General features: G+C 45.8%; 1 protein-coding gene and 1 non-coding gene across 6 annotated transcripts in view; both read left to right on the top strand.

The window, feature by feature from the left end:
* TIAM2 (TIAM Rac1 associated GEF 2) overlaps window positions 1-25,756 on the top strand; it is a 171,824-nt gene that overhangs the window by 138,715 nt on the left and 7,353 nt on the right. For all 5 annotated transcript variants that reach the window (XM_033234971.1, XM_033234976.1, XM_033234974.1 and 2 more), the window contains 6 exons: window positions 15,515-15,694; window positions 18,948-19,016; window positions 19,598-19,723; window positions 20,549-20,657; window positions 22,943-23,122; window positions 24,902-25,020. In XM_033234971.1, coding sequence (XP_033090862.1) covers window positions 15,515-15,694; window positions 18,948-19,016; window positions 19,598-19,723; window positions 20,549-20,657; window positions 22,943-23,122; window positions 24,902-25,020 — 783 coding nt within the window. The remainder of the gene's footprint in view (window positions 1-15,514; window positions 15,695-18,947; window positions 19,017-19,597; window positions 19,724-20,548; window positions 20,658-22,942; window positions 23,123-24,901; window positions 25,021-25,756) is intronic.
* Window positions 8,870-9,033, top strand: LOC117098188. The gene has a single exon (XR_004443239.1). It is a non-coding gene; the product is annotated as a U1 spliceosomal RNA (small nuclear RNA).

Raw genomic sequence — 25,756 nt, 5'->3', positions numbered from 1 at the left:
GTGGCTTGGTTTCTTCTGAAGAAGAATGATCCAGGGCAAGTCAAGCTGTTTGTTTTACGCCCCTGTCTCTGTTGCTAAGTTGCTGTCACCTTGAGTTAGCTCTGACTGTCCCGTGGCAAAGGCCATCCCAAATAGCACATTTGCAGTATTTGCTCGAAGAGTGGGATACATAAGAAATAGGAGAGTTAACTGGAAGGATTTTCCCTCCTGCTCTACTAAGTTGGAAAGGAAAGTAGATGTTTGTCTCTTAATTTGCTGTTGCAGAAAGTGAAAAGATACTTGGACCAGAAGTGCTGGAGCTTTCCATGCACTCACAGTGGGCTTTGGAAAAATCATTCACTCCCCTGAATCCTTATTTGTTAAGAAAGTGGGATTCCATTTCCACAACTGTTTCCTGGCTATGAGGTGAAATACAGACGAGGCACACGGAATGGCTTTGTAAATAAACTGCGGGGATGCTGAGCCAGGCTGCGGAGACTTAGCCCATGGAGAATACAATGTGTTTTAAATACATCACTACATTTAAACCCGTTTTCCCCACAGCCATATTGAACAGATATTACCATCCCCATTTAGCATAAGAAAACTCAAATGCAGAGATGTTGACTGGCAGACCAGTGTGTCCTAGGCAGTGACTGTACCACAGATCGCACCCAGCCCTGCCAGCTTCTAAAGCACTTCTTCCCATGACACCACACTGCCTAGTAAGGAGAATATGGCACTGCGTATAGAAGAAAGGGGAGAAAACTGTGTTTAAATATCAGACTAATGGCATATGGGTGTATTCACTCTTGAATTGATTTAAAGGTAGAACGACTGTATTTGTGAACTTGCAAGGTATGATGTTAGAAATCTGGACACGACTTTTTGGTTCTTTAGCTTAATTTACAAAGTTGGTTACCCCCCGTTGACAAGAGGAATCAGTAAGGATGTAGAGACCCCAGGCTTATGTTCCAAAAGCAGGTAGACTGTGACAGCTGGAGAGACCCAGCAGAGGACGCAGCCTCGTCAGCAGTCTAGAAGCGCATCTAAGATGCCCGAGGACTGTCAGCAAGGAATTGGAATAGGTGTAGCCGAATTATTTTCTGAACATCTTAAAACTATTATCAGAGCAGAGAGCTTGGTCTGTACCTGGGAGCCAGGTGCTGCTCTGTTTTTTGTTTTGTTTTCTAGATTAAGGCAGGTGGGAACCCACATGGATTACAACTAGAAAGAAAATCAATTTCTAGGGAGCTAGAGAAAGGGAGGGAGGGCTTAGTTAAGGGACAGTCTGGGCTCAGGTAGTTGGGCAGAGCTGTCCTAAGCAAAGCTGGGTGGACACAGCCTGAACTGTTAAGCCTAAGAGTGTGGGATCTCTCCCTTCCAGAGTTCAACTGAATTTTGTCCTCAGTCCTCTGTAGGATAGACTCTACCTGCCCAGGAAATTGGTGGCTAACGAAGATTTGTCAGAGCTCTAGTCTGTCAGTAATTGGGTTATAGTTGCTGTTATTGACACATTTTGTCTTCAAATAAAGTGATAATCTTTTTGGCGCTTTAGTGTCCAATCATGAATATATAAAAAGAAAAAAGTCTCAACTCAATACAGTCTCAGAGTATGTAACAATAAAGACCTTTCCTGGCTGGGCATGATGGCTCGTGTCTGTTATCCCAAAACGTGGGGGAGGCTGAAGCAGGAGGATCACATAAGCCCAAGAGTTTGAGATTACAGTGAGCTATGATCACACCACTGCTTGCCAGGGCAACAGAGCAAAAACCTGTCTCTAAAAAATAAAATAAAATAAAGACCTTTCTTGCAAAAACTGCTCAAGAATGTATTATCACTTGCCAAGAATTAAGTCAGAGACATAACCCTGGAATAGAAATGTTGTGTTTGATAAAATTGGGGTAATCATGGAAACCAGCTAGAATGAAAATGTTAAATGAAAACACCACAGAAGAGAGAGATATTGTAAATATGAAAGTTTAAACTAATTTATGTGATTATCAGAATAAAAGTAGGCTATGAGAAGATTGAAGGGAGAGAATGAAAAGAGCTATGAACTGGGATAAATACTTCTGGACGAGAAAGTGTAGGTGAAGGGTAATAGTAAAAGATAAGAAAAGTCATAGTTGAGCACATGTTTTCCCCCAAAATCAAGTTGAAAGATATTGGTTTAGAGGCTTCTTTAATTAGATAAGTGTACTTGGAATGAATGTAAAATGATATAAGGTTATCACAAAGAATTTAAGTATGTCTTAATGCCCCAAATCACAACACAGGAAAAGCAAAAAGAATTATCCCTTTTATCAAAAAGCAGCACAAAATAAAGTAAAAATTGTTGAGCAATTAGGCATTGTTTTCCTGAGCCCTGGATCTGAGCTGGGTAAGCAGGCAGGTGTTTTGTTGTTGTTGTTTTGACATAGTTAAAAGGATACGATATAAAAGTTTTTATACCTTGTGTGAATTAAAGTATCATTGTAGTCTCTAGACAAATAACAACAAATAAAAGTCATTTAAAAAATTTATACATACTGAAAAGTTTCAGAATGAATTTTTATAAATTATTTTGAGTTTTAATTCAAAAGAAGAATCTTTTTTGATCTGGGTTCATCTCTCTATAACAGGAGTTGGCAAACTTTTCCTGTAAAGGGCCAGATAGGCAATATTTTAGCCCATCAAAACTAGCCAACTCTGCATTATAATGTGAAAGCAGCCATAGCCAATATGGAGATGAGTGTGCATGGCAGAGTTCTAATAAAACTTTATTTACAGGAGCAGACAGCAGGAATGACTGTAGCAGAATTCTAATAAAACTTTATTTCCAGTAACAAGTGGCAGGCTGGATTTGGCCCGCAGACTTTAGTTTGCTGACCCCTTCTCTGATGATCCACCTTGACTTACCTGTTTGTTTCAGAGTGGGGTCATTAGAGTTTTTTATACTGTAAGTGTCATGTTTTTGTATCCAGAAGTCAAGAAAAAGTTCTGGTCCATGTGCCTCTTTCTTGGTGCACAGGTGAATCAGAAGCAAAGCTGTATCTTTCTTTCCGGGTGAAAAATGGGTTAGAGAAAAATGCAGTTCCTGGCACAGGAGGCATACATTAGACAGATTAGCCTTAAGGGTAACATTGAAACTCCCAGAATTTTATGTGAAAGAAGTGGCTGGTTGTGTAGAAATGCTGCCCCGGCCCTTGAAACTTCCTTGGCAGAGAGAACATCTTATTCATTCCTGAATTCCGACCAAACTCCTGTTAAATAAGGAAACCAAGCAGAAGGCAGGCAGCGAGGACACACAAGCCCGACGCTCCTCCTGTTCCCACTGCTCTGCCACCAGCTGCTCAGTTGCTTCCTCCTGGGGAGCAGGGGCCCTGCCTGTGACTCTGGTCTGGGAAGCCCCACAGCAGTGACCATGGCGCTTCCTCTCTCCAGCATGCAGCTCTGCTGCCTTCCTGGGGCATGCCCTCTAGGCACCAAGGACTTGCCATTTGGGACATGCACATGCCCTCTGCCTTCTCAGGGAAGTAAGTCCACATTTCCTCCAGACAGCGGTGGCCACCCACCTCCTCCCTCTCTGAACATGACTGAAGCTGCTCATTCCAGCCCTGGCCGTCTGCACGCCTCCCCTCTGTGTTACTCTTCCCATAGCCCTCTCCACTTTATTGAGATACTGAGTTTTGTTGTCACTGTGCCTGTCGTCTCTTTCTGCCTTTTATCCCCACACCCAGAACAGAGCCTGGCAGACAGGAGGTGTCCAGTAAGAAACTGCTGATGGATGAATTTGACTGTTCTTGTCCTTCCTTTGAGGCACTCAGAAAATTTATTCTTGCATACTTGTAAAAATAGAAGAACTTCAGACATTGAATGCCCTGTGCAAATTATAACTTTCATTGAGCCCTGGCCTTTGTGGAATCCTTGTACTATGCTAAGTATTTTTACATATTTTATCTCACTGAATGCTCTCGACCGCCTTTTAAATGTGATCCCTGCTTTTACAGGCAAGTAGACTGAGTTAGGGAGCAGTTAGCCATGATCACACCACTGGTCATTGCCATGGCCAAGGTTTTAACGCCAGAACCTGTGTGCCTAAGTCTCCTGTCTTGAAAAAAGTAATTGTTGAAGGAAAGCTTAATCCCAAGCATACTCTAAGGCCCTTGGTGTGAGTTTTACGCTTGCAGTTGGATCATGAAAGGGGGCAGAGCCCAGGTGTATTAGTTCATTTTCATACCACTATGAAGAAATACCTGAGACCGGGTAATTTATAAAGAAAAAGAAGTTTAATGAACTCACAGTTCCACATGGCTGGGGAGGCCTCACAATCATGGCAGAAGGTGAAGGAGGAGCAAAGTCACATCTTACATGGCAACAGGCAAGAGAGCATGTGCAGGGGAATTGCCCTTTATAAAACCATCAGATCTTGTGAGACTTATTCACTATTACCAGTACAGCATGGGAGAAATCCACCCCCATGACTCAATTACCTCCCACCAGGTCCCTCCCACGACACATGGGGATTATTACAATTCAAGGTGAGATTTGGGTGGGGACACAGAACCAAACCATATCACCAGGTGACACCTGTAGCACCGAGAGTGCAAATCCACCACATAGCCCATCATGCTGTCACCTGTAAGCTATGTGTCCAGTAGGTGGCAGGGGCTGCTGAACTCACTTCCAGGTAGGTCTCCTCCACCCACCCCTGCTCTCCCCTGAGCTCGTCTCCTTCATAGAAAGTTCACCACCTCATGCCCCTCTTGTCTTTGCAGTGTCCGTAGTTCCTAACTCGCACCTGCCAGACCCTGCCTGTCTCTCCTGCCTTGGGCCACAGTTACACTAGCCTTCAGTTCCTGACACACTCTGTGCTTCCCCCAGCCCCAAGCTGTACATAGTTTAGCTGACTTTAACCCTGACTCCAGTGTTAGCTGTTCCTGTCCTTGCTCCAACCAGAGTAGCTCTCTGTTGTGTTTCCGTAGGATCCCACACTTCAGGCACTGGTTACCTGTGAATGACTTGCTCAAAGCTTGTCTTCCCAGCCAGACTCAAGGAGCGATGGTGCCATTCTTGTTCATTAGTGTCTTTATGGAAGCAGAATGTCTTATCAGGCCTTTTCTGCCTCAAATCTTTTTTTTTTGAGACGGAGTCTCGCTCTGTCGCCAGGGCTGGAGTGCAGTGGCCGGATCTCAGCTCACTGCAAGCTCCGCCTCCCGGGTTTACCGCCGGCGATTCTCCTGCCTCAGCCTCCCGAGTAGCTGGGACTACAGGCGCCCACCACCTCGCCCAGCTAGTTTTTTGTATTTTTTAGTAGAGACAGGGTTTCACAGTGTTAGCCAGGATGGTCTCGATCTCCTGACCTCGTGATCCGCCCGTCTCGGCCTCCCAAAGTGCTGGGATTACAGGCTTGAGCCACCGCGCCCGGCCTCAAATCTTTTTTTTTTAAGTGGTAGGAAAAGATTCCATTAAAAGTTGTAAAAATTCAACTGCTATAAAAAAATGAGATAGCTCAGATAAGCCAAAAGATTAAAATAACTTGAAAGGCAGTGTTAACCACTGCATTTATTATACATATAGTTCAATTTTATAAAAATCTATGCCTACATATTTATATATAGTAAATATACATAAAAATTACTTTAAAGTGGCAGACCTACCTTTTTTTTTTTTTGAGATAGAGTCTCACTCTGTCACCTAGGCTGGAGTACAGTGGCACGATCTTGGCTCACTGCAACCTCTGCCTCCCGGGTTCAAGCAATCCTTGCAACTCAGCCTCCTTAGTAGCTGGGATTACAGGCATGTGCCACCAAGCCTGGCTTTTTTTTTTGTATTTTTAGTAGAGATGGGGTTTCACCATGTTGGCCAAGCTGGTCTCAAACTCCTGACATCAAGTGATCTGCCCACCTTGGCCTCCCAGAGTGCTGGGATTATAGGCGTGAGCCACGGCACCCGGCCCTACTTTCTTCCCTTACCAGTAAATCACGTCCTTCTCTTCTGGTCAGCAGATGTTGGTCTCTGGCATCACTGGCAGCTGCTGCATATCGCTCCTATTCATACCGCAATTTCTTTAGGTGACTGTTTACTTTCAGTTTATGTTCTCATTCTGCCCAGGAAATAGAACCTTTGGAAATGGAACTGTCTAGTCTAGAAGACAAATAATATGGGGCTCTTTGGAGCAGCATTTCTTCATCCTTTTTGTACCATTTTGATAAATGTAAAACTTTCATGCCATTTCCCTGGACTTTTCAGTGTATCACTATCAAATGAATGTTTTGTCCCTCAACTGTAAACGTCACTAGGGTCTTGAACCTGTTTTTTTAACTCCCACCATACCTGCCAAGGGACTGCCATGCTGCCCTTTTCCTCCTCGGCTCTACTGAGCATGCCAGTCCAGGAGAAACTGGATGTGGTGTTGCCCTCTATCGGCCTGTGGGCCCTGCCAGCTTCCCCCCACGCACTTAACAGAGTTCAACCCTAGAATCCTGACCTGGCTGCAGTGGGGTGGCCCAGGGTAGCTGCAGCTGGATGTGCAGGCCAGGGGACCCTTGTTCCCATGTGCAGTCCAGGTGTGCAGGATCCACCTCCACTCAAGAGCATCGTCTGTGTTGGGCACGGTGGCTCGCGCCTGTAATCCCAGCACTTTGGGAGGACGTGGCACGTGGATCACCTGGGGTCAGGAGTTTGAGATCAGCCTGACTAACATGATGAAACTGAAATCCTGTCTCTACTGAAAATACAAAAATTAGCCAGACTTGGTGGCATGCACCTGTAATCCCAGCTACGTGGGAGGTTGAGGCAGGAGAATGGCGTGAACCCAGGAGGCAGAGGTTGCACTGAGCCAAGATTGCGCCACCGCACTCCAGCCTGGGCAACAGAGTGAAACTCCATCTCCAAAAAAAAAAAAAAAAACTGGGGAAGTCATTCAGTCCTCTGTGGTCCTTCTAGATTCCATCCCTGCCAGTGATATTTGAGGATAATATTAGATCTTTCTGTAAGTTAGACAGTGACTTTCACGAAGTTCAGAGTGAGTTGAGAAAAGTCCTTTGTGCAATTTTCAGTCTTTTTTTTTTTTTTTTTTCTCTTTTCCTAAAGGGAACTTTTTGACTTAATGAATTTGCTCCAGTGTGACAGCTGACAGTGCCGTTGCGCTCTGAGATTATTTCGTAGTGCAGCCTCCTCATGCCTTCTAGACAATGAACTGGGAATATTGTAAGTGCTCAGTGTATGAGAACACAAACCATATAAATCACACATCTTTCCTTAAGGATAATTGACTGTCTCAGGCCTAAATGTATTTTGTATTTTTTCTAGCTTTCTATTTAGGTGCAGGAGAAGCAGTAGAACCCTAGTTCTTCTGACTGATGTCCTGGGGAAACTCTGAGGACATTAGACTTGGATTGAGTCCAGGCTGATGGCTCAGCACAGAGTGGGTCAGGATTCAGTCCAGGCCTATGGCTCAACACAGAGTGGGTCAGCATATGGAGGGAGAGGAGGCCGTGAGGGGCAGCCAGGGATCTGCCAAAAGATCATACTGCAAAGTGACGGGACCAGCTCACCAAACAGCGTGGCAGCCTCTTTCCTTGTAGCTTTCTGTGTTGGTTATGTCTGTTTCAGATTCCCCCCAAAGTTAACATGCTTTTCCTCTAAACCAGGAGTTGAAATATAGTACACACTGCAAATGCTGTCCTTCATCCTTGTTTCTGTATGCAACATTACCCCAAATTAGGCAGCACTTTTAAACCTTTTTTCTTAGACCGAAAGTGTTTTCTGAGCTCAAGCAATATAAACAAGTGCCATTGACAAGAGTTTGCAGTACCCAGAATCCCTAAATGAGGCCACAGCTGCACCTTGAGCCAGGAAAGGCAGGCACCCATAGCTCAGCTTCTGATGCAGTGGAGTTCTGCCACGTATTTCATGTAGTAGCTACGAAATTTCAGGCATCGTCTTGAAATAGTTCTGGATAATGTGATGTACCTATCCCATAGTAGTTTTTTTTAGATTCCAAAACTCACAGGAAAGTTGAAAGGCCTCAGGCTGTGATGTCTCTAAGTAAGACAAAATATCAAAGTTGTTGTGATAAAGGGAACAGATTTTACAAACTCTCATCAAGAGGAGGCTGTCCTGGCATTTTTCTAATGAAAAGTATTGCGCTGAGCCCAGATTAGAAGGTTCATCTGAGTGACTCAGAGCTTAGTTTGACAAAGACTCTGTCCCTGCATCCCTTCAAAGAGGGTCTAGGCGAGCTGCTTGATCATCCTAAGCAGTTTTCTTGCCACTCCTAAGAAATGGGTTTATGGGCTCCTTGAAAATAGACAAGAAGATGTCCTTACCACCATAACATTAAAACAAAAATAACTGCTTAGATGTCTGCCTGAATTCAGAGCTCTTGAGTGGGCTGCTCCTCGTCTATAAATAAGATAAAATCATTTTCAAGCAGGGATCAACCATTAACCTTAGTATAACCTTAAAAACCTGAAATAAAGGCCCGGTGTGGTGGCTCACGCCTATAATCCCAGCAGTTTGGTGGGAGGACCGCTTAAGCTCAGGAGTTTGAGGCCAGCCTGGGCAACATAGTGAGACCCCCCTTCTCTACTAGAAATCAGAAGAATTAGCTGGGTGTGGTGGCATGCACCTGGAGTTCCAGCTACTTGGGAGGCTGAGGTGGGAGGGTCGCTTAATTTCAGGAGTTCGAGGCTGCAGTGAGCTATGATTATACCACTGCACTCCAGCCTGGGTGGCACAGTGAGACCCTGTCTCAAAAAAACAAAACAAAAACAATTTGAGAGAAACTTTTTTTTGGGGGGGGTGGGGTTCAATATCATTGCTTTTCCAGATAGCATAGTTTTTGGAAAAAAATGTTTTCATTTAATCTTTTTATGACTTCATAAAGAAAATATTGGTTTCATACTTACCTGGCAGGGGAGATACCATGATCACGAAGGTGGTTTTCCCAGGGCGAGGCTTATCCATTGCACTCCGGATGTGCTGACCCCTGCGATTTCCCCAAATGTGGGGAACTCGACTGCATAATTTGTGGTAGTGGGGGACTGCGTTCGCGCTTTCCCCTGGCAAAAAAAAAAAAAAATTAAAAAAAAAAAAAAGAAAATATTGGTTTCATGTTCTTTTATGAAAGCTGAGGCCCGTGATGAATCCAAGTTTGTAGCATTGATTCCTTTGAACTGGAAAACACCAACCTGAGGCCCCCACTTCAAGTGCCCGTGTTTTTTATTCTGCATATGCACATGCCGTTAGGCAACTGAATCCTCACATACTCCTACCCCCAACTTGTGGTCATCTGTCTTTTGCTTTTATTTATTTACTTTTAGAAACAAGGCCTTGCTCTGTCACTCAGTGGTGTCCTCATAACTCACTGTAACCTTGAACTCCTGCCTCAGCATCCTGAGTGGCTGGGACCACAGGCGTGTGCCACCACAGCCGGCTAATCTTTTATCTTTTGTAAAGATGGGTTACCCTATGTGTTGTCCAGGATGGTCTTGACCTGGGTTCAAGCGATCCTCCTGCCTTAGCCTTCTGCGTAGCTGGGACCATAGGTGTGTGCCACCATGGCCAGCTAATTTTTTAAATCTTTTGTAGCGATGGGTTTCCCTTATGTTTTTTAGGCTGGTCTTGAACTCCTGGGCTCAAGTGAGCCACCTGCCTCATTCTCCTAAAGTGTTGGGATTACAGGCATGAGCCACTGTGCCAGGCCAGTCTTTTGCTTTTGAAGCAGCATTCCTGGGGTGGGGGTGGAATAGGCTCAATAGATGTCCCAGTTGTCTGCATATGAGCTGTGTTTGCCTCTCTAAGCACAGGTGGTCTCCAGAGGCAGGTGGCTGCATCCTAGAACACTTGGGGCCAGGAGAGCCTTGACCACATGGGAGGCAGAGGCAGTAGGAGGAGTGAGGAGCTAGATTGCTTTGCCTGTGCTCTGCTAAATACCTGGGAGTGGCAGGGGCTGTGTGGACAGCTAGAGAGGGGAACAGAGCTAGAGATGGAGCAGAGCTAAAGAGGGGACTGGAGCTAGAGAGAGGAGCAGAGCTAGAAAGGGGAATGGGCCCCCTATGCCATTTAAGGTCTGGCTGAAGTCTCCTCGCCCGTCAGCTGGAAAGCCCTGGAGAGTCATGGTAAAACTGCAATGCTGGCATGTTCTATGAGAAACCTCCTGCCTGTGCCTGGTGCACAGCAACTGCTCAGCAAACACGAGTTTCCTTTTCTTCTTGACCCAAGAGGCAATTTTAGCAGTAACTTGATGGAATAGGCATTCTTGCTGCCTCTTCATCAGGAAGGACACTGAAGACTTAGAATCGAGACTTGCCCAGGAGTGCATGGAAGGCTAGGGGCTGAGCCTGGACTGCAGCCCAGGCCTTCTGAGTCTCATCTGTGCTTTTCAGGCCTGTCACCACATATGTATGTGAAGACATCTCAGCCCAGATAATCACTATTCCTATAAAGTGCTGATCAGGTCCACCCAGAATGTCCCTCTAATGTTCATAAACATCACAAATGATAGATGAACTGAAATGTAACCACCCCAGTGACTCCTTCAGATACAATCTGAAAAGTCACGTTTATAATTACTCTTCTCCTTCTGGGGGCCCTGCCTCCTCTTGGTTCCAAGTAATCCTCACCAACTCCCTTAGACAACAGCTAAAGTGTTAAATGTGTAAAAGGTGGCTTTCTAGCACTTGAGCACTTAATTGTGGTACTTTAAGAAGTAGATTTGCTTTGAAAAATCTCAGCTAACATTCACTTTTTGGAAGTTAATCTTACCAGAAAAGTTCATAAAATGAGTTCTGGTTTTCTAAAATGGCAAGATACTTTATTTATAAGATCTCGTTACTTTAACACTGCATTGTTAGGTGTGATTTTTGACATCCCAGTAAAGCAAAGCCATAATCTCACCAGATGCCATTTAACTTATGATGCATTTTATCAGATCTTATTTTATACGGTATATTCAAGCTTAATATAGATTCTATAGCCCTGGGAACTGTTAGTTTTCAGGACTGCAGAATTATATTGTCTGAGCTGGTGGTGCAAATCCCAGTATAGAGATTTCAAATCAGTGAGTCTTGGAGTCTGATTATTATCATCATGAACATTTTAGCTCAGTTCATAGGAGGCCACACCCAGAACACCAGAGTCATGGCTGTGATTCCATCTATTTCCTCTAGCCTGTGAGCTCAGTCCACATACCTCAGTGGGGACACTGGGACAGGTGATCCCACTGGAGCCAGCACCACTCCCAGAAATCCAAGCAGAATGTGAGCTGTATGAAGAGCAGACCAGCAGTTCTCATGCATGCCACACATTAGCAACACTTGGGGGAGTTTTTTAAGAAACACCCATGAAGCTGGGTGCAGTGGCTTACGTGTGTAATCCCAGCACTTTGTATGCTGAGGTGGGTGGATCACCTGAGGTCAGGAGATTAAGACAAGTCTGGCCAACATGGCAAAACCCCATCTCTATTAAAAATACAAAAATTAGCCAGGCATGGTGGTGGGCACCTGCAATCCCAGCTACTTGGGAGGCTGAGGCAGGAGAATTGCTTGCACCCAGGAGGCAGAGGTTGCAGTGAGCTGAGATTGTGCCACTGCACTCCAGCCTGGGCATCAGAGCAAGACTCTGTCTCAAAAAAAAAATAAAAAAAATAAAAGCGCAAGTCGCATCTTATGTGGATGGCAGCAGGCAAAGAGAGAGCTTGTGCAGAGAAACTCCTGTTTTTAAAATCATCAGATCTTGTGAGACCTATTCACTATTACAAGAACAGTATGGGAAAGATCCACCCCGTGATTCAATCATCTCCCACTGGGCCCCTCCCACAATACATGAGAATTATGGGAGCTACAAGATGAGATTTGAGTGGGGACACAGAGCCAAACCATATCATTTTGCCCTGGCCCCTCCCAAATCGCATTATCTTCACATTTGAAAACCAATCATGCCTTCCTAACAGTCCCCCAAAGTCTCAACTCATTTCAGCATTAACCCAAAAGTCTACAGTCTAAAATCTCATCCCAGAGAAGGCAAGTCCCTTCCACCTATAAGCCTGTAAAATCGAAAGCAAGTTAGTTACTTTTTAGATACAATGGGGGTACAGGCATTGGGTAAATACAGCCATTCCAAATGGGAGAAATTGGCCCAAACAAAGGGGCTACAGGCCCCATGCAATTCCGAAATCCAGTGGGACAGTGAAATCTTAAAGCTCCAAAACGATCTCCTTTGACTCCATGTCTCACATCCAGGTCACGCCAGATGCAAGAGATGGGTTCCCATGGTCTTGGGTAGCTCTGTCCCTGGGGCTTTACAGGATACAGACTCCTACCTGGCTACCTTCACAGGCTGGTGTTGAGTGTCTACAGCTTTGCCAGGCACTGGGTGCAAGATGTCAGTGGATCTGGGCTCTGGAGAATGGTGGCCCTCTTGTCACAGCTCCACTAGGCAGTGCCCCAGTAGGGACTCTGTGTGGGGCTCCAACCCCACATTTCCTTTCTGCACTGCCCTAGTGGAGGTTCTCCATGAGAGCCCTGCCCCTGCTGCAAACTTCTGCCTGGACATCCAGGCATTTCCATACATTCTCTGAAATCTAGGTGGAGGTTCTGAAACCCTGATTATTGACTTATGTGCACTGGCAGGCTCAATACCACATGGAAGCTGTCAAGGCTTGAGACTTGCACTCTCTGAAGCCACAGCCCAAGCTCTATGTTTGCTCCTTTCAGCTATGGTTGGAGTGGCTGGGACTTAGGGCACCAAGTCCCTAGGCTGCACATAGCATGGGGACCCTGGGCTTGGCTCAGGAAACCACTTTTTCCTCCTAGGCCTCCAGGCCTGTGATAGGAAGGGCTGTCAAGACCTCTGACATGCCCTGGAGACATTTTTTGTGATTGTCTTGGGGATTAACATTCAGTTCCTCTTTACTTATGCAAATTTCTGCAGCCAGCTTAGATTTCTCCTCAGAAAATGGAATTTTCTTTTCTATTGCATTGTTAGGCTACACATTTTCCAAAGTTTTATGCTCTGCCTCCTCTATAAGGCTGAATGCCTTTACCAGCACTCAAGTCACATCTTGAATTCTTTGCTGCTTAGAAATTTCTTCTGCCAAATACCTTAAATCATCTCTCAAGTTCAAAGTTCCACAGATCTCTAGGGCAGGGGCAAAATGCTGCCAATCTGTTGGCTAAAACTTAACAAGAGTCACTTTTGCTCCAGTTCCCAACAAGTTCCTCATCTCCATCTGAGACCACTCAGCCTGGACCTTATAATTCATATCACTACTAGCATTTTTGTCAAAGCCATTCAACAAGTCTCTAGGAAGTTCCAAACTTTTCCACATTTTCCGGTCTTCTTCTGAGCCCTCCAAACTGTTCCAGCCTCTGCCTGTTACCCAGCTCTGAAGTTGCCTCCACATTTTCAGTTATCTTTTCAGTAGTGCCCCACTCAAAAGAGAAGCGATTCTATTGAAGGCGCTCAGCCATCTGGGAGTTCCCACGGCAGACATCTGTTAGGGTCTCACACTTACCTGCCCCTTGAGGTAGGCTTGGAACGTTACTGGGCTCCTTTTCCCACTGCACCTTTGGCACATTCTCTGGTTCTCCCTTGGAGCATGCTCCCTCCAGGACATGTTACAACCCTTTCACCGAAGCCTTCCTGGACAATGGATTCCAAAATGCTGCCTCTACTCATTTAATGTGCATTATAACTCTTCATTTGTTCCACACAAGTCTGTTGATTCCAGACTGCCTTAGGCTATGCTTTGGGGTTTCCATCCTTGACGAGTCTTACTTCTTTGTGTAGGAACTTTCTTCTACTTTTTTGGAGGCAGAGCAGGCCCTCAATTGATGCCCACTGAATTGAACTGAAAGACCAGCCAGAGATCAATGCTGAGTTTTAATGTGGATTGTATATTAACATCATATGACAACTGTGTTGGCGGGGGTTGGAGCATAGGACAGAGAGGGCAGTTGAGAGTGGCCTGTTTTGTCTTTGGGGTGCTTCAGTTTGTCAGGAGACAGATTGTATAAAAAGCATGCATCAGGCTACCAAGGTGACCAACATGCTTGTGTAAGCTGTGTTCTGCAATATCCAAGCAAAGAAAATGAATTATGTAAATATTAAGAGATGCTTCTAAGAAGTTCAGCTTCTTACCCAAGACAGAGATGGATAGAGGTCAGGCATGAAGGCATTTAAGCTGAGAAAAGGAGAGTTTTTTTTAGTTGACAGTCAAAAAGTTGCTGACTCTTGATGGATGCCAGTCATTTGTGTTGGGACTCAGCTGCGTTGTTCAGTAAGAATTTCAGTGCAGCAGAGGTGGGCTGAGTACTTCCTGTGCCGACCAGTGAGCTGGCTGCTGGTGGAGATGTGAAAGGAAGAAGCCACGCTGCCCTCACCGGGCTTCCAGATGGGGAGGTGGTGAGGTGGGGTGGAGATGTGTGGGTGGAATGGAAAGAATGAGAAGTAAAAGGACACTTTGTAATCTGACCCGGCAACTGTGGTAATTACAATTACCCTTTGTAATCTGACCCGGCAACTGTGGAAGCGTTTCAGGGTAGATACCTGTGAGGCTTTCCAGCCAAAGGCAGGTGGATACAGATAGGCTGTCCTTGAGAAGGCAGCAGCACATGGTGCTTCTGTCTGAATAGGAGCTTACATCAAAGGCCAGCGGTCCCCCCAGATGGTCATGTTCCTTTTTGTCTCTTCATCTATGTGATTCCTTTCCCATGACTGGGAGCGAGTATTTCCTCTGAGCCCACATTCCCTAGGCCTGGTCCTGGCTCCCTGCTAAGACCAGCTTAGCTCCCTTCTCACGGAGGTTTTCCCTGGGGCTGGTTGAACCCTGGCTGCTCATCCTCGCCAGGCCTTCCGTGTCCTCTACTCCCTGCCTGTGCACTCTGCAGGGCTCTGCACCCCTTTAGGGCGAGGGTGTTACCATCTTCATCTGCTTCTACTCCATTACTAGCATGTGCACCAGCTCAAGACTTTTTCACTCATAATTCTACTTGCCACAAAACTGTGGAGCTGAGCGGTTAGACTGGAGGGCAGAACTCCAGGCTCACTGTGGCCAGGTCATCCTGAAATTGCTCTTGGGCTGCATCTTTCCTGAGTCTCTCCGGGCTGTTCTGTGTGGGACATGGAAAACTGGATTAGGCTAACCATTGAGGGGACCGGGTGGGCCTGTTGAGGCCATCTGCTCTTGTTGCTCCCTAGAAAGCCATAACTTCTTGATTTCAGAGCTACCTCACCTTGACTGCAGAGGGTCAGCCCTAGGCAATGACTGTAATTTCAGGTCCAAAGACACACCTTGTAACAGCTGATGTGACAATGGAGAGCCTTGTGTGTAAACACCGAACATGAGTGTGGGTGCACATCTTCCTCACTCAGATCTGAAATGATAGCCAGAGGGGTCTGAGGGGAATGAAACCCTTTGCCCTACACCGAGGCCCCTCTGAGATTCCTGTCGAGCACAGACAGAGACACTTGGTGCCCTTGGGGGCAGCGGATACTAACAGGGAGGGCCCCGTGCATTATTTTCCACCTCTTGTCCTCTCTCAGAGTGCTGAGCAGATCACTGCACTGTGCAGGAGTTTTAACGACACTCAGGCCAACGGCATGGAAGGACCGCGGGAGAGTCAGGATCCTCCTCCGAGGCCTCTGGCCCGCCACCTCTCTGATGCAGACCGCCTCCGCAAAGTCATCCAGGAGCTTGTGGACACAGAGAAGTCCTACGTGAAGGTAAGGGAAGCGCTGGGCATTCGTGCACTCGCACCTCTTTGCTGATGGCGAGTGGTATGCTGGCAGAGGTCCCCAGATCACTTCTGCCCGGGACACCTGCCACTCCCCAGGGGGACGCCTGCTCCTTGAATCAGTAAATTGCTCAAAGAAGGGAGGGGACGAGTGAGAGGGTGGAAGAGCTGAGGAGACTCAGAAAAAAATTAGATCCTTGACTTATTTTGTTACCAAGGTAGCTTTCACTATGGAAACAGATGTTCTGGTTTGTCATTTGCAATCTGTGGGAAGGGAGTCTGTACTGGTTTAGTAAAAGGGGAGAGAGATCATTTTAGGTGATGAGGAACTTGGGAACAATCTGTACGTACGTGACGGCTGATCCAGGGCCCACAGTCCCGGCGGTGGCCCGGGCCAGCCCTGCCTGATGGTTGTCATCGTGTAGAACTGGGGCGCATGCACTGGGGAGTGGTCAGCACGTGGGAATATCCTTGCACCATTATGAAGGGGCAGTTGCCGAGTATCTTGAGTACCCGAAGAATTCATTTATTCATCTCATAAGCCCCAAGTCAGTGGTTTGAGAAAGATTTTTTGAAGAATACAGGAGCCTGGGGAGCAGAGTTCTTTTGCTTTAAGTGTTTCCTAGAGCTTTGGGACCATTTGAAGCTTGCTTCATTTGTCAGTTACTGGAGCAGTGTGGCGTGGTGCGGTGGGCTGAGGGTCCAGGCCCGGCTTTGCCTTCGTCTTGCTGCCTGGTGGACAGCCCCCTTCAACTCCCATATTTGGGGTCTGAGACACTCGGTCCCCCTTCTCTAAATGCCTTCCAATTCTGAGGTGCTGAGTCCTTGAATTAAGGCTTGGCACACACATGCGGCTATTACCTTCTTTCTCTGCAAGACAGATCTGAGCTTCCCCTTTCGTTGATGTCACTGTTTTACCTGGACTTTACCTAAGGCCTTATTCACACGTAGCTTCCCAAAGCCCCTTCTTTTGGTCTCAAAGGGGAGAAAGAAAAGTTAGAGAGATGACAATTTAGTTTCATTTTCCATTATGTCTTGTCCTGCATCCAGGGTGTGGAGATGAAGTGAACAGCCGGGCTGTTCAGACTCGAGTTCTGAATAATCCCGTCTCCACAGTCACCTTTTTCCATGTCGCTGTGTGGAGCTGTAGGTATTTTGGAAGCTTCAGAGCCCTTCTGACATCTTGAGAATCGTCATGGAGCTCTCGCCCCCAGAGTCAAGGGCAGAGCTGAGAGAAGAATTGATGTCCCTTTTTGTTAATAGTGTTGTTAGAGTTTCCTGTTAGGCCATGCTGCCCCAGGAGGGTCATTTCAGTGACAGGCTGGAGGAGAACTCAGATGATGTCATGGGTGAAGTAGACAAGGACTGACTCTCCCTTCTCTCTGCAAGAAACCTGCACTTTGTTTCCTCAGGGCTCCTCGGGTCACAGCCCTTTGCCCCCGCAGCTCTGAGCGGACCTGACCTTGCGGCCCAGTAAGTCCTCCCGGGCAGTACCAGCCTGTGAGGAATGACTGCCAGGCCCCAACACCCTCGGGCAAAGTAACCCGCACTTGGCGCCTGTTGTGATTCACACACACACCACCGTCTCTTAATTTCTTTTTTTGTTGCTGACGCTTAACACAGAATCTTGTCGTTTTTTAACCTGGGTCCCTGCATGCTCCTTGAAATTGCTGGCATCTCTGTGTTCCCTGAGGTATGATTCAGTAACTTCTGTCATCTCCCTTCTCTGAGCAGTCCAGTGTGGAATATGGTGAGGGAAGGTCAGGGAGGTTTTTATTGTGAAACAGCATCCGTGTCACAGGCCTTGCCTTGCTCTCCGAACTAAGGCCAGAAAGTTCTGTGGGGCACTTTGGGCTTTATAAAGCTCTGGGTCTTAGATTCCCCTCTTGGGAAGTGAGGGAGTTATTATAGCTGACTTTGCAGTCAACTGCCTCTAGTATTTTAGGGCTCAAAATTCTTCAGAATAAAAGAGAAATCTTTTCTATCACTAAACTATATCCTGGCCTTGGCTTCAAATTATTATTATTATTATTTTGGAGATGGAGTCTCGCTCTGTCACCCAGGCTGGAGTGCAGTGGCATGATCTTGGCTCACTGTAGCCTCCATCTCCTGGGTTCAAGTGATTCTCCTGCCTCAGCCTGAGTAGCTGGGACTACAGGCATGGGCCACCACATCCAGCTTTTTTTTTTTTTTTTTTTTTAGTAGAAATGGTTTCACCAGGTTGGCTAGGCTGGTCTCAAACTCCTGACCTCAGGTGATCCACCTGCCTGCCTCTGCCCCCCAAAATGCTGGGATTATAGGCATGACCGTGCCCAGCTTTTGTTTCAAATTATTAAACAAAATCTTTCGCTCATGGGTTTTGTAACTGCAGTCTACTGCCACTATACTGTCCTGCTGGAGCCTCATTTACAAGAGACCCAAATATGGCTGAGAGTTTAGCCATTAGAGCTGCAGCTCTGTAGGAATTTTTTATTGACTTTGAATATGTGAGTTTGAGATTCTGCAAATCAGTCAGCCCCAAAGTTGAAGGGCTCCCCAGATCTTGACCCTCCCAGCTCCATGCTGGACCTCACTCTGCTCCCTGAGGCAGAAGAAGCCAGGAGCTGGTTTGCATCTGACACTAGTGCCACACAGACCTCCTTCCTCTGCAGGGAAGTGAGTGCCCCTGCTGCAGTGGCCCGAAGAGAGGCAGAGGTATGGAATCCATAAAGGTATGGAATCCAGCTGTTGCCTGTATTGTGATATTAACCTCTTTGAATTAGGTGAGCAATAATCACTACTTTTAGGGTAAGGAATTTCAACAAAGGCTGGGTGTGGTGGCTCACACCTGTAATCCTAGCACTTTGGGAGGCTGAGGCATGAGGATCACCTGAGGTCAGGAGTCAAGACCAGCCTGACCAACACGGTGAAACTCGGCCCCTACTAAAAATACAAAAATTAGCTGAGTATGGTGGAGTGTACCTGTAGTCCCAGATACTTGGGAGGCTGAGGCAGGAGAATCTCTTGAACCCAGGAGACAGAGGTTGCAGTGAGCTGAGATTGCGCTGCTGCACTCCAGCCTGGGTGACAGAGCAAGACTCCGTCTCAAAAAAAATAAAAAAAATAATAATAATTTCAACAAGGCATAAACTTCATTATCCTGATGGGAGCCTTGGGAGCTGCTGCCAGGTTGCTGCTACCCAAATCTTGTGGGTATTTTGGAGACTAAAGCATTGAAGACACTTTCGTGTGTTTTCTTTCAGGATCTGAGCTGCCTCTTTGAGTTATACTTGGAGCCACTTCAGAATGAGACCTTTCTTACTCAAGATGAGGTAAATAAAATCCCCTTCCTTCTGTCCAGTGATCCACGGGTTAGTCTCTGTTTGCCTTTTAGCAGAACTCCTACGAGATGCTCTCTATTGATCCCAAAAGAACATCCCAAGACTTAAGGGTCTTCTGAGAGTCCCAGGCATAGCCTCCTCCTAAGCCACTGCTGTGGCCTCGGCTGCATGACTCAGTGGCAGAGCATTTACAAAGGCAGAGGGATGGTTATGGTCTTTTTGAGGTAGAAGAGAGTGTGATCAGAAATTCCTTTTCAATACATATCTTTGTAATGTTAAGCCACATAATTAGTTCTTTTCTAGTGACTCACGTTTTTCTTGATTTGAATTCTGAGAATTTTACATCCACTTAAAAAGTTACTGTAGAAATAGAGAATTATAGGAGATGGAGCTGTGAAACTTTCTATGTATAAGCCATATCCCATAATGAACGCTGTCTTCTTAAAGGATTTACTTTCTGTCTGCTTCTCCATGAAGAATTTCCTTGTGATTTATTTGTGGGCCTAAGAGTTAGCGTGGTATCGCGAACTTCATGGCTAATCCCCTCATTTCAAATCCTGATCTTCACATAGATGGAGTCACTTTTTGGAAGTTTGCCAGAGATGCTTGAGTTTCAGAAGGTGTTTCTGGAGACCCTGGAGGATGGGATTTCAGCATCATCTGACTTTAATACCCTAGAAACCCCCTCACAGTTTAGAGTAAGTATCTCAGATTTAGGCTTAAAGTGAAAATAAGTGGCTAGGTGCAAAATTCTCTCATGAGAAAGAATTTTCTTGTCCTGTGACTATTGACTGTTTATTGTCCTGTGACTATTTCCTTGCACCATTTTCCTCTAGCGGGTGGTAAAGGAAGGCTGTATTTTTTTTTTTTTTCCTGGTGCACATACTTCTGGTAGTCAGAAGTCCGGCAGCACCTCCCGCCTGGTTGCTGAGCACGCAGGTGCTCTTTTCTCAGCTGCTTTTAAGGATATCCAGGGTGGTTGCTTCTGAAACCGGAGCTCCTACACCCTGCGCCCAATCCTTCTTCCCTGTGGTCATGTGGATCTGGGATTAAGAGAATAGGTTTCTAATTGCTGGGCTCGAGCCCTCTCTTCTGTGAAGCACCGGTGCTCCATAGCGTCCGTGTAGGCCGCAGTGTGGTAGGAAGCCCTCCAAGGGGACCTGGAACCATACCGACAGCATCACTCTACCCAAGCAATGCAGAATCAGCTTTACTAATGCACCTCTCAGATTGTTTACATCCCACCTTGTCAGCTGTACTTTTATAGAACTTTCTTTGTTTCTTGTCCTTGGATTGCACACTGTCAGTAGGCTCTGCTGCTGGAAGCTCTGCAGTCAAGCTAGAGACCTGCTAGGGCAGCACCTGGGCTGTTCCCCACCTCCTGTGTGGACGGAGCAGGCCTGAACTTCTTTAAGGCATTAGTGCTGTGGAGTCTGACAGAAGCCACGGGGCTGTCAAATGCCACAAGCCGGCACGCATAGATTAAACCATGTCTGATTTGACTTTCCCCTCTGCCCTTCTAGAAATTACTATTTTCCCTCGGAGGCTCTTTCCTTTATTACGCGGACCACTTTAAACTGTACAGTGGATTCTGTGCTAACCATATCAAAGTACAGAAGGTTCTGGAGCGAGGTAAGTTGCTTATACCTTTTATAGGTTTTTTTTTTTTTTTTTTTTCATTTTTAACTGTTAGTAAAGGGTAAATCTGTATTTAACAGGTAGAGAGTAAGTGCAATTTTGATGTATTAAGGTCCATCCTTGACCTTGACAGTGACAAATATTAAAGGGAAAGGTTTCTGTTTCTGTCAGTTTATTGGTAGCCGGGAACAAGTGTGCCTAAGAGCAGAGATGTTGCTTTGCCACGTGTCATTTTGCTGTCAGTTACATCTGGATTCTTTTCTTGCCAAATTCCTTTCTCTAAAAACTTGCAACCCCAAACCCTAGATGGGAGTAGAAAGAAATGCATGCTATGTTTTTTTTTTTTTTCCCTTGTTAACCTTCTTAAGCCTGAGAAGCCACAACAACCTACCACCAAACCACTACCTCCAAACTCACAAGAAGTTTGCCAGCTGAAAGTAAAGTCTCTCTGGTGCACCTGGAAAGAGCTCACATTTTCCAAAGGTTGCTCTTCGGTGTTTCTCTCTGCGTGGGCCTGGAGGGCACCTGGAGGTTTATCCTGACACCCTTAGTGCTCATTCATGTCCACGGATGCAGCTCTGCCACTGGATTTTAATCCAGAACATCATGGTATCCCAGAAGAAAAGCCCCACGTTTAAACAGTGGGGTCTTAGAGTGCTTCAGATGAACAAGACCCAGCCCAAATCCATCTTCTCCAGCTGCTTTAGACAGTTGTCTGACCTCTGTTGCCATTTCCTTCCACAAACACCCTCTTTTAAATTAAATTAATTAATTAATTACTTTAAAAAATGTTCATAGAGATGGGTCTCACTGTGTTGCCCAGGCTGGTCTCGAACTCCTGGCCTCAAGTGATCCTCCTATCTAGGCCTCCCAAAGTGCTGGAATTACAGGCATGAGCCACCATGCCTGGCCCACAAGCACCTTTGTATTGATGGTCTGTAGCACAATGAAAGCATACCAATGTACTTGTCAATACGTATTGACAATCGATGCAGTACAATGAAAGCATACCAAGGGCTTGCTCAGTTCCTCCTTTGTCATAAAGAAGAGGGGTCCTGTCACCACCTTCTTGGCCTGGTAATCACATTCAAAATGGTATTGCATCTCCTGGAATATTTGATCTTACAACACAATCCCAAATAAGGCTTTATCTTCCTTCAGAGTAGCTACATTCCAAGCAGCTGGTCATCCAATGCCAACTGGTGGAATCCAAGTAGCACTGGTGTATCCGCTGGTACTCAAACCAAATGCACCTGGATTCCTACACACACCCTTCATGGTACTCAGACACTGAACAGAGGGGCAGTTTTCACTGCCAGAGAGGGTCCTACTGCCATGTCTGGTGGAAGGGAGCTGTGGCTCTGGGTGTGCGAACAGTGAATCTGCTTGGAGCTGTGGAGTGAAGGCTATAGGCTGCAGTGCCTGTCACCTTACTTTACAGGAGAAAAGATACTGCTTTTCAGATAGCCCTTAAGTGTAGAGAATAAGAATAAGCAATAATTAGAGTGAGGCCAGTGAGAAAAACACTGGTTTATTTTTCTTTATGAATTTTTGTGGGTATGGTATAGGGTCTGGATAACATTGCTTAATGGCTTTTTTGATGATTTTTTTTTTTTTTTGAGATGGGAGTCTCACCTTGTTGTCTAGGCTGGAGCGCAGTGGCACGATCTTGACTCACTGCAACCTTCACCTCAGGGGTTGAGGTGATTCTCCTGCCTCAGCCTCCCGAGTAGCTGGGATTACAGGCACTCACCACCACGCCTGGCTAATTTTTGTATTTTTAGTAGAGACGGGTTTCACCATGTTGGCCAGGCTAGTCTCGAACTCCTGACCTCAGGTGATCCGCCCCCCTCAGCCTCCCAAAGTGCTGGGATTACAGGTGTGAGCCACCGCGCCTGGCTGCGCTTCATGACTTTTAATGAATTGTTTGAAACTCACTTTTTAGGTCATCTATAACAATTTTTCTCATGGGTATGCATGAAATGTGTCTTTAAAGTCAGACATTCCAGCATTTTGAGTCGGTGTTACTCTTTGGCATGCAGCCTGCATTCCATCCTCGGAAGCTCCCAGGGCTCCCAGCACTCCAGGGCTGTCAGGGCTGTGAGGCGGAATTCCACGCTGACAGCTGGGTGCCTGACCCGCTGATGTGTTGGGGTTTTTATTAAAGAATGGCATTAGGAGGACTATAGAAATGGATGAGCTATAAATGTTAAAGATAAATGAAGAATTAAATTCACCCCACTGTGCTCTTCTAAGGTCTTTTTTCCATCTGCTTGTAGCTAAAACTGACAAAGCCTTCAAGGCTTTCCTGGACGCCCGGAACCCCACCAAGCAGCATTCCTCCACGCTGGAGTCCTACCTCATCAAGCCGGTTCAGAGAGTGCTCAAGTACCCGCTGCTGCTCAAGGAGCTGGTGTCCCTGACAGACCAGGAGAGCGAGGAACATTACCACCTGACGGGTGAGAAGGCAGTGGCATCCCCGGGCGAGGGCCCGCACAGGGCGGCGAGGGGCACCCCCGGGCGAGGGCCCGCACAGGGCGGCGAGGGGCACCCCCGGGCGAGGGCCGGACAGGGCGGCGAGGGGCATCCCCGGGCGAGGGGCTGCCTGCCGTGCTCTGGGCCTGCCAGCTCACCTCTTCCCCGCCCAGTGGCACGTCCTGTGTCACTTTTCAGTTCTGCGATGGTTCATCTTAGGTTTCATGTGAATATGTGAAAGTAGCTAGGTGTCTGGTCACTCCTTTAGAGCTTACAAAATACTTGGGTAAAAATGGGTATCACCATTCTCCTCCTATAGTATCACCCATCAGGGTATCACCATTCTCCTCCTATGCAGGGATGATTCCGTCTACACTCTCAAAATAAGTAAATTACCTCAGGTCACTTGGCTGTGAAACAGTGCCGCTGGAACTGAAAATCAGGCCTTTTTTCCTATCACTTGGTTAAGTTTTGTGGTATTCGCCACCCGAGCTGCTGGTTGGATTTGTGGGTGAGGCTCCACCTTGTGGAGATCTGTGAGCAGAGCTCGGCTCCGAAACCAAACTCGCAGTGATGGGTTGTGCTTTCAAGTCGCTGTTGTTGTGTTACCGTTTGAACTTCTGAAATTATTGCCTGAGATACAATTTGTCAAAAACACAAAGCCTGGCAGTTTGATAGTAAATAGAAGATCCTTAAAGAGGGGCTTTATTTGGGTTGGAGATAGTGATTTGTTCATATGTTGAAACTAGGAGGTTCAGTTAAACCATAGGTGATAAAATTTCTAGGGTGAGAAAGAGACTTATTAACACTTTAGTATTACTGAATAATAAATACTGAGAAGATCATAAATTAAACTGGCTCTTTTTTCCATGACAAGCATACTTTGGTATCAAAATCAACAAGAGGAAAGCATTTTTGTATGACAGTTAAATTCTGTAATAATATAAATTATGTTCAGCATTCATACTGTGTAAAAACTTCATTTTGTATTAAGATCACCTTTAGAAGGGTTTGATTTTAAAAACTTCCTTCCAAACTTCCCTCCAGATAGAATTAAAATGCTGCATTGGGAGACAAAAAGTATACAGAATACTGAATTTAGAAGTGACCTAAAATTTTGCTTTTTGGCTTTTATAAAATAATGTATCCCTCATATTCCTTCACGGAAAGTTATGAACATATACCATATATAAATGTAAACAATTGTTCTGTCAGTCAGTCATGTACGGGGGTGTTTTTATGTTCTATTTAAACCTGGATCCCGGTTCCCAGAAGGGGAAGCCAAACTCGAGAGCTGGTGCCTTAAGCCCAGTCAGTTTTGGGTTTAAAGCCTGGCTCCATTCTCGTGTTTTCCTCTCTGGAACTCCGGCAGAATATCCTGCACTTACTTTTCTCATCTGTAAAATGGGATTGATTAGTCTTTGAGTTATTGTGTACATTAAATGAGATGATTCACAGAAATCACCTGTCGTGATCCTTGCTAAGTAGAAAGTGCTCCATACATGTCAGTTGTTGTTATTAGTGATACGTTTCACTGATACTCTGCCTCATTTCAAAAAGAATTTGAAGTAGAAGATAATTTTGCTGTTCTTTATTCTAATGGCTGGGTTACAGTGGGCTATTGTGACTTATTCTGAATGTAATGCTCCTGCTAGTGGGTACTGATCTGGAATCCTGAGTTGAATCTTGACTCCATTATTACTGTTGGATAGGATCTAAAACAAATAACAGTTCTTAAATAAATATGATTTCATATCTTGCAGAAGCACTAAAGGCAATGGAGAAAGTAGCGAGCCACATCAACGAGATGCAGAAGATCTATGAGGACTATGGGACCGTGTTTGACCAGCTAGTAGCCGAGCAAAGCGGAACAGAGAAGGAGGTCTGTGAGGCGCCTGCACTCTGGGAGCCTAGCGCATGTGATGTGGGGTCTGTACCTCCCAGATAGGCTGCCCTGTTAGGACTTTCCTGGAGGAGAAAATGCCTAAGATTTTCTTGATAACAATGTGTCTAATGAACTATACAATTTACGTATAGACATATCATAAACTTCATTACACTGGTTTAAAATACAACCTTATGTCACATTCACATTGGCTGGAACATCCGTGGAGGGTGAGCTGGCAGAGGCTGGGGTGGAGAAAGGACGTGGGAACTGGCATTGTGGAGTCTGGGGCTTTTCCTTTTTTATTTTGCTTTTTTTTTTTTTTTAAAAAAAACATCAAATATATCTTTTTAACGTCAAATATATATATTTTTAACATCAAATATTGGTGGTTGCCTGCTTACTTATAAAACTAGTCCAAGCAGGATTTGACATTTTCTGTATTTTTCCTTTTTATCTGATTGCTTAATTTATAATCTTGTGCTTCTAAAGCCGGCATGCTGGAAGTAGCAGAGTTTAGGCAGAAAATGGCAGGAACAGGAAAGAGCTGGAGATCAGTCCTTCACTCTGGCCAGTTTCAATGCTGGTGCTCTTTTATCAGCAGCCCAAATGGAGCTCAGAGGTGGTGGATGTACTAGATCCCAGGGGAAAGCTTACAAAGGCACTTGAGAAGAACCACGGACAGTGGTAGAGTTCATCTTATGGAAATCGAGTTGGTCACAAGGCATGTCTC

Source organism: Trachypithecus francoisi, unplaced genomic scaffold (genome assembly GCF_009764315.1).
Source record: "Trachypithecus francoisi isolate TF-2019V2 unplaced genomic scaffold, Tfra_2.0 Lachesis_group15, whole genome shotgun sequence".
Classification (NCBI taxonomy): domain Eukaryota; kingdom Metazoa; phylum Chordata; class Mammalia; order Primates; family Cercopithecidae; genus Trachypithecus; species Trachypithecus francoisi.
This window is presented reverse-complemented; position numbering and strand designations above follow the sequence as displayed.